General features: G+C 42.6%; 1 protein-coding gene across 1 annotated transcript; it reads right to left on the minus strand.

Moving 5' to 3' along the window:
- Positions 1-776: 776 nt before the first annotated feature.
- LOC134042980 (poly(U)-specific endoribonuclease-like) lies at positions 777-10080 on the minus strand. Its single transcript, XM_062490946.1, is given in 8 exon segments — positions 777-1034; positions 1461-1614; positions 2038-2150; positions 2245-2281; positions 2283-2364; positions 4561-4672; positions 6216-6315; positions 10070-10080. Coding segments are annotated over 8 exon segments (867 nt in total).
- Between the last annotated feature and the right edge of the window lie 2655 nt (positions 10081-12735).

Genomic DNA, 12735 nt, shown 5'->3' on the forward strand with positions numbered 1-12735 from the left:
ACTCAGTAGCTTCATCGTCGCTGAGGCCAAGACAGCCACCAATCTTCACTCAAGAGGATCACAAGATCCTCTCTGTTGATCAGCAACAAACCAAGGAGGGCATCTTTTTGAGTCAGCCTTCTTAGTACCTGTACATGAAGTTATCATCCAGGTGCTTTAGGCATACATAAGGAGTATGTCAAAATTGTGTCAAGAAATAGAAAATATTTTAAGGCCTTCTGTGGATCTGATGACCATTCCCTACCTAAGTGTGTTCCCTGTGTGTCTGGGTCATTGTACTGTAATAATGCATTTGAAATTAACCTCTTATGAAATGACAAGAGGAGACTAAAACATCCTGGAGTTCTGTCTGTGCCAAATCCAAGATTCTGTCTGGAAGGTAAAGTGTAAGCAATGTGTGGTTATTGCTCTTTTATACATACAGTGACAAGTAAGAGAAATATGTATATCAATTTTAATACAACCTTTTCCTAAATGTCATTATTTGCTGAAAAGTACAGTGCTACCATGCACAAGGGAAGACTGATGTAATTTAGATGTAAATTTAATGTGAGCAGGAGTGTTTTTCATAGTTTCTCAGTGTCACAGCACTCTACTGATTAAATAATCCATTGCAGACGAAAAGATACAGAGTCATACATTTTTGCTCAGAATGAGTTGTATAAAACAACATATTAACTTTGCTATCTGGTCCTGTCCACCCCCCATTCATTCCTCCTCTCTCCACCACTCCTCCTTTCCCCCAATTCAAAAAGAAAAGTTTCCTGCTCACTTCACTAGTCTTCACTAGTGGTGCTGAGCAGTACTGGGTATGCTGTTCCAATGTGCTGCCCATGGCGCCAGACAACCACCTGTACCTCATACTCATCTATCTTCACTGTTTCACGTGTGACTCTTTCTTCAGACAGCAGGAAAATGACTGTGTAAAGGGCAAATTCGAATTCAGGGCTGACACCAATAAAAGTGCTTCCAATTGGCTTGACTGAGCCCTTCCAGCTGAACTGGATGCTCAAAACTTGGTCATCTTTGTCAGGCTGAAAGCATAAATGAAACAACAGAATAATCTCCAACACAGCTGTGACTGGACAGATAGAATTTCTGATTTCAGATTTTTGAGAGCTTTGTAAATTGAGTTCATCCTTGGTGTGCCTCTGTGCTATATCTAGAACACAAGTTTTTCCCTGAAGATTGAAGCATACATGACCATTTATCCCAACTAAGCCTCAGCAGTGTTGCAATTCTGTAAACACCAGCACTACTTTTTAAAATAGTTTTTGCAAAAAAAGAAGCTGGAAGACATGTCATTATTCATTCTTCTTATATACAGTTACGTACTGTATATACTTATTACTGTTCAAAACACTGAGCCTGTGATTGCATCATTACGCTTGTTTTGTTACAACTTTTATCTCTGGATCAATTTGTCTTATTTGCAAAGTCCCCCAAGGGCTTGCTCTTACCCTGGTTTTGTTCTTCCGAGCGACGTATCCCTTGTAATCAATCTGGTCACGCTTTTCCTGAAGGTAAAATTGCACCCAGTTGTGCAAACCTAAGATCTCTTTACCATGCCTTGTTTCTCCAACAAAAACATGTTCAAAACCACAAGAATCAGGTCTGTAATGATGAAGAAGAAGAAAACAAAAAAAGAATATACAAGTGTTTTATATGTTTTTATATAGAGAGCCATAGAATGGTTTGGGTTGGAAGGGATGTTAAAGCTCATCTCATTCTGACCCCCTGATGTGGGCAGGGACACCTTTCACTATCCCAGGTTGCTCAGAGCCCCATCCAGCCTGGCCTTGGACACTGCCAGGGATGGGGCAGCCACAGCTTCCCTGTGCACCCTGTGCCAGGGCCTCACCACCCTCATAGGGAACAATTTCTTCCTCATATCCATCTAAACCTGCTCTGTCAGACTGAAGCCATTCCGAAGCTGTCTTCCAGTTCTATGTGTAGCAGATGGCACTCGGGCTTACATTTACCTAAATCAGAATAGCACAGAGATTATCAGTGCCCGTACCCACCCAACAAACATACCTGTCTCCTTCTTTCCTGGCGTAGAGCTGGAACCAGATGTCATAAAGTTGATGTTTGAAATCAGCAAGGTTTGGCTTTGCTAGGTTTTTGTTCAGCAGATAGTCATGAGCTAGCTGAAGGATAGAAAACCAAGATACATATACAGTTTACTTCTGTAAGTAAACTTTATTTGCTGCTTCAGTGACAAAAAAGATCTGTGTTACTCACTTTCATGACTTCTGTTGCTAAGATAGCATCAAGGAAACTTGTTTTCAACTATTTCTTCCGGAGTCACTACTTCTGCTACACCAGTTGATGTCTCATAGTTGTCCAATAAGGAAATAAAGGCTGCAGAAAAAGAGAAACTTTCAGTCTGCTCATAGGCCTGACCCAGGCATTAGAGTGCCATCATAAAAGTCACCATAGAATATGCCTTGACAGCCCTTACAGAAAGCCATTCCTTCATATATCTGATTATACTCTCAGGTATACTGTTAAGGCCTCAAGGTGACTCAAGGCCACATTACTGCTGTACCTTTTAAACATAAACAACTGCTGGGCTTCCTTATGGAGCCAAGTGCTGAAGTAATAATGACCTTTTAGCAAAACAGATCATATATGACCATCACACTTAGAGGCTTAGAACCTTGAGCTATGCTGGCACAAAGTTTTGTGGGTATTATTTCAGTAGAGGAATAATAGAGCATAAACCTATATCGGATGTCTTGAGCTTGAGAAAAATTAGGGAAGGAAACATACATTGATAGACATGGCTGAAGGATAGCCCCCAAGAGAAATGTAGGACCTAGCTGTGGGTCTAGTATTGTCTGAAAGGGCTTGGAAGCAGTGAGTAAAGGAGTACAGATAAATTTGGTGTCTCTTTCAATGCATAGAATCATAGAATAGTTTGGGTTGCAAGAGACCTTAAACGAGGTCAAATTTCCTGCCATGGGCAGGGACACCTCCCACTATCCCAGGTTGCTCAGTATCCCATCCAACCTGGCAATGGACATTTTGAGGGATGGGGCAGCCACAGTTTCTCTGATAAACTGTTCACCACTGTCTCTCAGTGTCTTGGCTTGCAAAGCAGGATGTAACCAAAAGTATGTATTCTATCACCCTCTTGAAAGCAGGTGGGACAGTGCTCTTTATCTTTTCCACAACCCATCTTTCCTCCATGGAGATATCTTCTGTTAATGGACCACTGCATGACTGATAAAATTACATCATCCCATTGTGAGATGCTCCACCCAGGGGGAGGAGCCAAGCATTTTCCTACCTAGATAAAAACTGAGATTTGAAACATCAGAGCAGCCTTTTCCCACTGGATTCCAGAGGAAAACTGCACCCTTCTACAGGACAACTGTTTCAACTGAACCACATCTGTCACTTCAGGAGGACTGCAGCCACCATTTAATGGGACTGCTACCAACACCCTGACTGATGTGGTATCAGGTGGTATTCTGACTCTGTCAGTGTTTTGGGTTTGTTTTATTGAAACATTGTATTTCTATTTTAAATTTTCCTAGTAAAAAACTGTTATTCTTATTTCCATATCTTTACCTGAGAGCTCCTTAATTTCAAAATTATAATAGTTTGGAGGGAGGAGGTTTACATTGTCCATTTCAAGAAAAGCTCATGCCTTTCTTAGCAAACACCTGTCTTTCAAACCAAGACACCCAGCTGCCTTCACAGGAAAAAATGTCTTTCTAATTTCTAATCTTAACCTCCACTCTGCCAGTGTGAAGCCATTCCCTTGTCCTGTCACTCCATGCCCTTGTCAAGAGTCCCTCTCCATCTTTCCTGTGGGCTCCCTTCAGGCACTGGAAGGCCACAGTGAGGTCACCCCAAAACTTTCTCCTGTCCAGGCTGAACAATCCCAATTCCCTCAGCCTTTCCTCCCAGCAGAGCTGCTCCATCCCTCTGATCCCTTGGTGTCCCTGCTCTGGGCTGGCTCCAGCAGCTCCCTGTCCTTCCTGTGCTGGGATCCCAGAGCTGGACGCAGCCCTGCAGGAGGGTCTCAGCAGAGAGGGGCAGAGGGGCAGAATCCCCCCTCCCCTGCTGCCTTGGGGCTTTGGGTGCAGCCCAGAACAGGGGGATTCTGGGCTGGGGCAGGGCCAGCTCTCACCCGCAGCACCCCCAAGTCCTTCTGCCAGGGCTGCTCCCTCTGCTCATCTGCAGCCTGGATTGATTCCAGGGCTTGTCCTAACCCAGGTGCAACACCAGCACCCAGTCTTGTCAAACTCTGTGAGATTCCCTTGGGCCACTTCTGAGATTGTGGTAAGTGTTTCATCCCTTTTACTTTGTAGTGGAACAGTCAGAGAATTCAGATTTTACCTAAGGCACAAAAGGATGTTCCTCCTGAGGCTCAGGTACAGGTAATCTCCAAGCAACCGTTATGAAAACTCCTTTCAAGTGACATGCAGCTGGATGACCCTCACCAACACCCAAATTATATACAATGTTATATTTTACGTAATCACATCAAAAAGAGCACAGATTTTTTTGTATCACATGCACAATTAACAAAAGAACAGGTCTCACTTGCAAAAGTTTTTATGCTCCTCAGGTGTTCTTCATTTACACTGTGAAACAGATGTCTGGCTGCATTGTCCTGGACAGCACTGTCACTGTGCTGTGCTGGACGTGCTTTTCCCTAGGAAAAACACCAGAGGACAACAATGTAAGGAATAAGATGTCCAACCTTAGAGGAGACAGTGCCTGCCTTTATAATAATCAAACCAAACTCCATAAAGCTATCAGGATTCTTTGCCATGAATTGGCTTCCTACGAAACAAGAGATGATATTACAGAACTGCCAGCATAAAGACAACCTCTGACAACTGTTAAGAGCCTGAAATTTCTCTGTTGACTCAGAGATGATTGTAATGGCCCATGTGATAGTTCAGTTCTGCTCAGTAACCAGCCATGCTATTATACTATATACATCACAAATGGTAAACAGAAGTAATGTAGAGCAAGGGCTCCCTCCCACCACAAATAAATAAAAATGAGATTTGGATACCTTCTGTCCCTGTAGTTTTAAGGAGGCTTTCCTGATAATTTTCAAATTTCTATTTCATAAAGGACATTCTCAAGGAAAGAAGATGGAAGATGAGTAGCAGCTTGTTAACACGGGCAAGGGGTACCTAGAGCCTTGTTCTGACACATGGAGAAACCGTATAGGAGAAGTATTCCTCACACACATTTTTGCCTGAGGTAGGTGCCAATATTTTGAGTTTATCAGCAACAGGAAATTATCTATTATAATATGAAGCAACATTGGAATAAAGTGTTTGAGTAATATCAGGAGAAAGTGAGTTCTTATGTAGGTTCAAAACTGGATTGTGAATATTCTGGCTTGTTGAAATTTGTGGCCAAAACACTTGGTCATGTTTGCACTGCACTGAGCTAGCAAGGAGTGAAATGGCTGCTTATGAAATCTCTCACTCCTCCCTCACATTTCCCAGAAACTGGAAGCAGCAGTCCTGAAATTTTCCACCTACCCCTCTCTGTTACTCCCTGCCCTTCCAGAGAAACCGAGGAATTTCTCAAATTCCTCCCTTGTTCCCCTAAGAATGATTTGGGACTTATCTCCCTTTCTCCCTTGCTGCAAGTCACCCAGACCACACACACAAGCTGCCCTTCACACGCTGATATACACAGGGGGGAGCAGAACATCTCTAGTGCTGCTGGAAGTGTGGTTAACACTGAATTCAGACTTTATTTCTCAGGGTCACATCTTGTTGGGTCTTGAAAACCTCCAGAGATGGAGATTTCACAGCTTCTCTGGGCATCCTGTTCCTTTGTCTTGAATTTCATGATGTTCCTTCCTTAGTGTGTTCCTCCAGCCTGCCTATGTCCAGTGAAAGATAAGCCCTGCACTTGAGCAAAGCAACTTCACCACAGTTTGCTGTTATCTGCAAAACTGGAAGGGTTGCATGCTAGTTCCTCCTCCAGCTCACAGACAGAGATGAAATATTACAGGACCCAAGAGAGACACCTGAGAGACTCCACTTTTAACCAAAGTCAAGGTAAGTGTGACCATTTGTATTCTCTGTACCATTCCCTCTCCTTAGGGATGTTTTCCTCACTGGATATGACAAAGGATGGGCAACTTTTTAAGCTAAAGGCACTTTTGCAGACACCTTTTCCTGCAGCACCACACTGTCCTTAATCCTGACCTGGCAATTGCTTACCTGCACATCAATTGTGTAGTCTTTCCCAGGCCTAAGGCGGTGAACATCTGCATCCCACATCTCACTGAAAAGCTTAGAAAGTTCACAATTTAAAGCCTTCCTGTCAAGAAATACAAAGGAAGATGTGTTTAAAAAAAAGGCATGTGCTGTTATTTCTGCAAGTCACTTCCAGAGTCTTTTAGTGCTTATTCCATGGATATCAGCATGTCATCAAGTTTCTGTTTTTCCCCTTACCTTCCTGTCAGTGCTGCTGTAAAAACCACAATGCATATGGTCCACATTCCTTTTAAAAGAATGCAGGTAACCTTTAAGGAAACCTGAGCCTTCCCTTAGATAGTCAGACAGCAAAGTTCTTGTAGAGAAATCTTCCTGTGGTTTTCCATGCAATAAAACAAAAAGGAAGATGGTGGTCTTTCATTCCCAAGGATTCTGTGCACTTGGTGTGTTTTCTCCCAGTCCTTATCTCAGCTCATGAACCCTTTGTTAATTTTTTTCCTCTCCTCTGCCCAGCTGTGACAGGGCAGAGTGAGGAAATGACATTCCTGGGTGCCTGGTGTTTGGTCTCTGTCAAACCACAACAGGTTGTTATTTTAATGAAGTACCCAGAGGTGGGTCCAGTTTCAAATATATCATGTCCACACTAAGAGGGAATCAGGACAACAGAGTGGAGAAAAAGAGAAGTAGATTAATCTTTATATGACTGACAGTGGAATCAAACAGTTACAAGCCAGCACATGCATCAAAGCCCAGAGAAAAACCACTTGGTAATTTTGAATTCTTCTCCAAAAGAGATGTTTTCCAGAAAAGAAGAAAAGTACAGAAATCTGTCAACAATTGGCATTTCTTTCAAACAGCTCTCAGGGCAACTTGACATGATTTTAACAACTGGCTCTTCCACACTCAGCCAAGGCACCTGCAAGCCCAGCTCTGAACCTCTGATTAGTGTTACATCTTCTCCTCCTGTTCTGGCCAGGGTGGAGATAACTTGCTGCATTCTCCTGCCAGTGGCAAATTCCATGTTCTCTAGCAAAAAGAACAAACAAAGTATGTGGCAAAGGCACAAGGGCAGGGCAGATAACCATAACTACAGCAGCTGCCACACCTCAGCCTGCCTGTAACTTTGGATCTGAGCCACTGTGTTCCTGAGCAACGCTGGAGGCACTGACAGTCCGTTTTCCCTTGGGTCTTCTAGTACTTTGGGATAGCTGTCAATAGGAAATCTAAAAGATCACTTGAATTTTTAACTGGGCTAGAACAGGTGTCAATGCCTGAAAAAAGGAAAATTATTTAAAAATCTAGCATATAGGAGCCAAAGGATATGTTTGCTGCCAGGATTAAACAGGAATATGAAGGAAAATTTGTGCTTGCAGGTACCTGCATGGGTCTCACAGTGGAGAAGGAGGCTGTCACAGAGGAGCTTCATTCAGCCCTTGCTCAAACCCCAGGCTCTGCTTGTACAGTAAGTGGGGCTTGTGGCACCACATTGTCAACACTGGCTGGGCAATCCAAATGAGGCCCCTGCTCAATGTTCCAGGGAGCTGCCTCAGAAGACACCAACAGCAGCAGTTTTGTTTATTTTTGGACATACTTCCATATTCTTTCTGGAGTCTTATGAAGAGCAAGCCCTTCTCAAAAGAGCTCACAAACCAACACCAGACAGAAAACTGCTCACTTCAGCAGCTCAGCTGAATAACCAAAGGCAGGACTGGTGAGTTCATAGAACAATACTGTAGACATTTTTCAATCTTCAAGCCTTTACCTTGGACTGACCTAATTTTATTGGATCACTTTTGTGCTGCGTTCTGGACCCTCCTGCTGTCTGCTCCTCTGCATCAGCATATCCTATCTGTTTGAGAACCATCATATGTTTGATAGAGTTTTTACTTTGGAAGGAACTACTGCTGATGAAGAGGAGTCTGCTGAGCATCCAAGGCATGTGGAACATTAGGGAGGGTGTCACTTGGGTTTTATTATAAGGTTTTGTTGCACAGATACAGTATTTTCTATACATATCTTTTAGTATGTGTGTATTTTGGTAACAGTCACCTATCTAGGAGAGATTCATCATCTCTTTAATACCCACTTGCTCTCAGTCTGCTCTTGGCAGATTTGTCCTGTGTTTGTAATGCACTGTAGGGCCCTGTTTGACCTTTCCTCTTTTAGAAATATCATGAAATATCACATGAGCTCAAGGTGTTTACTCAGGAGAGAGTTACAGCAAGAGTTTACTTACAGATTCCAATCCTCATTTTTGTTCAATAAATATACTTTTATTAAATGTATTCCTGCAAGCAGGAAACTTGCCCCAAAACTGAAATCACTAAATTTTATAAAGTAAAAGCCTTTACTGTCCTTTATCTCTGCTAGGTGCTACCACAATATCATCATGGACTTTTCCTCTCCTTTTGGTTGTCCATTTAGTTTCCAAACAGAGAGAGCACCTGTTTACGCTGTAACTGAAGACTAAAAAAATATACTCTTGCCAAAGCAAAAAACTTGTCTAGCAACTTACACAGTCATCTTGTAAAAACTCTTTCTGGATGGTATTTCTTTAAAAAGGGCCATAAACTTAGCTTACACATAATCGGTGAGACAACTTCAATGAGAAGATGCCCAACACCTTCATGCAAATCCATGACACATCAGCATGTAGGTAAGGTTGCCCTGGAAAATGGTGTTGCGTATTGTCCCCCTGGTTTTCAACACAATGGCACGGGTGACTCAAAACAGAGATTTTTATCATCAGTTCTCAAGCCCTTCCCTATGGTGAAAGCTCTGAGTTGTTAGATTTATGCTTGCACGTAGAATTAATTATTTCTGTGCAAGAAGTCTGGCCAATTGGATTTTGTCCAGTTAGAGCCTTGCTTGGATGTGCTTATGTGAGCAAAGCACCACCCCAATAACAACACTCAGTCTGCACTTTTAAGAGTTGAGAAAACCTGGGGAAGGCTCTTTGCAATAGTAACTGATGCACCAGCAGTGTGCTTAGAGCCAAAGAATCTAATGTCTCCATTTTATTCTTCATTCTACCCAAAACAATGCTCAAAGAAGACTTTATTGCTATAAATCAGAAATAAATCAAGACATGAAGAGAATTAAAGGTCAGTGGCAAATAATGTGAACAAGTCAAGAGTGCCAAAGCAAGAAAAACAGGTATTGCAAATGGGTCACATGAAGCCCTGCAAATAAAGGTCTGATTGAACACCTTCTCCAAAGTAAATCTACTTTCAGAGATTCTTTCAACAACATGCAATTTTATACAGCTGTTAAACATTACATAGAGAAGAAAAGGATTTTGAATACCTGATGAGCCGCCATTTACAAGAAGTTTCCAATCATTAAAAAACTTGGTTCAAATGTTGTGAAATATGTGCAACAGCTTTTATGGCTAACAGAAGATAGAAACAATTCTCGAGATTTTCATCCTACGCCAGTGTCTATGTTTTCTATTTGAGTCCAGTGAGATTCTTTTTTTCCACTGAAAGCTGGTATTTGAAATACCAAATTATAAATAAGGCAGGTTTTGTAGGTGGAAAAGGCAATTTCAAGGGGCAAACATGAGAATGGAACAATCTGTCAAGGTCCTGGGGCAGACAGCTGATGTTTGAAGAACTGATTCTAAGCTACAAGCTATGTTGAAGCACAATCTGATTTTAGCATCACCTTTTTTTAAGCTAATGGTTCAGTGGCCTCACCGATGTTTCACACTGCAGCGAGTCAGTAAAACAAAATAGAAAGAGGAAGAGGGTTCTTGCTGTGCTGCACGTCATGTAATATTCACCCTTTTACAGACAAATATATCCCATCCCCCCTACCCTTCCCATCAGAGGAGAATTGCTATAATTGCCTCTTACCCACTTGCCATGCCGGGAAAAAGTTTTTATCTTGGGAAATACTCTGAGCAGGGAGAAGGCAGCCAGAAACTCAGCAATTCTTCTGTAGTCCAAGACACGGAGCTGTGCTCCCCTGACCCTCTTGCTTTCTGAGGACTGTCACTCAGCCTGACAGGAAGGCAAGGGAGAGGTAGGAGGTGCCAATTCCCACAGGAGTCTGAGGACAGCACCGCAACTCATACCAGTCTCAGCACAGGAACACTCACACCATGAAGTCAGAGGCACCTGTAGCAGACTCCTGCCTCACCTTATCTTGCATCATGGGTTATTTGCCAAACGGATTTTACGTCTCTAGATTAAATCTGAGCCCAGAAAGAAGCACTGCAAGTCTGAAAGCTTTGAAATGGATGGGATATTCTAGTCTTGTTATTGTGTATTCAGTTATAATTTGACAGTAGAAGGGAAGATGATAATTAATCTGAGATTTAAAAAAATCAAAGGTGATGAAGAAAGAAACCCCTACAAATGCTTCACTATTTACAGCTGAAACTGCTACATGTGACCTTGTGAATATTAGGAGGTGTTATAAGTAGGAAGTGTTTTAGAAAGGCAGAACTTTGCATGTGCCACTGGAAACAAGTGGTGGCAGGTGCTGGTAGGTACAAGTACCTACTCCAGTGCCTGTCCTGGGAAGCTTGCATTCATTATATGGCTAAATCAACCTTCAGATGGTTTAAAGTTTATTGTTGTTCAGTTGGTACTTGTAGCATTTTCTTCTTCATCAGAGTTAATTTCTGAAAAGCATAGCTTTATGCAGTGATTGAAGGTCACGGACCATGCTATGCAAATGAAGCCAGTTTATTGCACTAACCACCAATACTTTTACTTCTCTAACGTCTGTACAAAATTTTCCACCCTTTGCCTCTGTTCCCTTAGCAACACAATCTTTTTGGTTACCAAGTCCCTCTTACATTCTCTTGCACCAGCAATGTCCTTGTTACATCTTCTCTCATCAGTTAGAGTGACCAGACATGATATCTTCACTTCTGTTCTTGCCTTGAATTTATCTCTCCCACGGCTCCCACTGTACCAGGGCCAGCAGGTCTGGGGCACTGCCCAGCTCAGCATCAGCTGTCTGATCTTCCACAGCTTTAGGTCTAAACTAGATATATGTATATAGGGAAGCCAGAATGGTTTGATGCTAGCTACCAGTTACACAAGTGGTTCTGCACCTCTGGTCCATGTACCTCTTCAAAGAATCAAGTTAGGACCAAATAAAGCCCCTGGTGATGAAGACACACAGAATTGCATAGGGAACAAGACATCCAGCCCACTTAAAACAATTAAAAGCAAAGCTTCCTTCTGACAGTGGTAGGGGAAATTAAAGTATCTCAAAATTGAATATCCTTAATTTTAACAGAAATGTTCTTTACCATTTTGGTTAGTATTTATTGCAGTTCTGGATAAACAAGGTAAATGACAAAAATCCAATGCCCTGGATTTGTCAACTGCCCCAGTTTATCAACTGAACTCTTCTTCTGTGCTTTTATTTAAAATGCAAAATCCTGTGGGCATATTCTCTCTATAGGAAAGTTGCAACTTCTTCTCTCACATTAGCAGAAAGAGCCCAGATGGGAACCCAGGGAATTTTCACTTACAAGCAGCATCATCACTGAGTCAATGGTTTTAAGTTATTCTTTCATGAAATTAAAGCTCAGTAGCATCACCAGCAATTTCACAACCAAGTGTGTACTTGTATGTCTTTTAAAATTTCTCCCTTTTGATTTGGACACTGATAAAAATGCAGAGATCCCGAGGAGAGTGAAAGGGTGTGTTTGCCAAGAGAAATTAAGCACTGATCAAAGGCAAATTAGATCAGCACAGAATCTGGGTCATTCCCGGGTCTAATGCAGAACACAGTGTGCAGACAGCAGCTTTGGTATCTACGTGGGTTGGCTTCCTCTGCAGCAGAGCTCAGCCAGTGCTTTGTCAAACCCATTGGCTCAGGGCGGTGGACATGGTTTTTGTGCAGGAGTTGAGACCAGGCTGCCTCTGAACTCTGTTCCTCTTTTTCTGTCTCAAGGGAATGGGGGGAGTGTTTGGTGCCATCTCACTCACATGTGACCAGCATTTCCAAAGGAGAGGGGCAAAGAACTTGTGGAAGGTGTTTCTGCCTGACAAAACCACCACCTCAAGCATCAGATACTGACCTTTGCCAACATAAACTATCAAGGAGATCCTGGCAATAAATCATGTTTCTAAAGCATGTAGGCATCTCTGCACATTTCTGACCTAGATATTTTGCTTTTCCAGTCAAGGGGCCAATGGATAAATGTTGGTTTGTCACCTTTAGTCTGGTGCCTATACTTCCCTGAAGGGAGAAAGAGTTAATTCAGAGTTCTTTAAACCTTTTTGGTCAATCTAGAGAGGTGTGAGTAAGAACACTGAGTTTTAGAGGCTTCCACACCAAAGCAGCCGGGGCTCACGCCTGCACAAAGGGCACGTTTGGGCTGGATAGGGTCACTCAGGGAGACTGAGTAAAAGCTGCCAGCTGGAACAAACACTCTGCAGATCCATTGCACCGCTCAGTCCTTTCCCAGGAAAAGGCAGAGCAGGTCATTTTGCATGTAGGGAAGAGGAAAGTTTATGAGACACTGAGGATGCTGGACATTCCCATGGGAGCTTTG

This window comes from Cinclus cinclus, chromosome 4 (genome assembly GCF_963662255.1).
Source record: "Cinclus cinclus chromosome 4, bCinCin1.1, whole genome shotgun sequence".
Classification (NCBI taxonomy): Eukaryota; Metazoa; Chordata; class Aves; order Passeriformes; family Cinclidae; genus Cinclus; species Cinclus cinclus.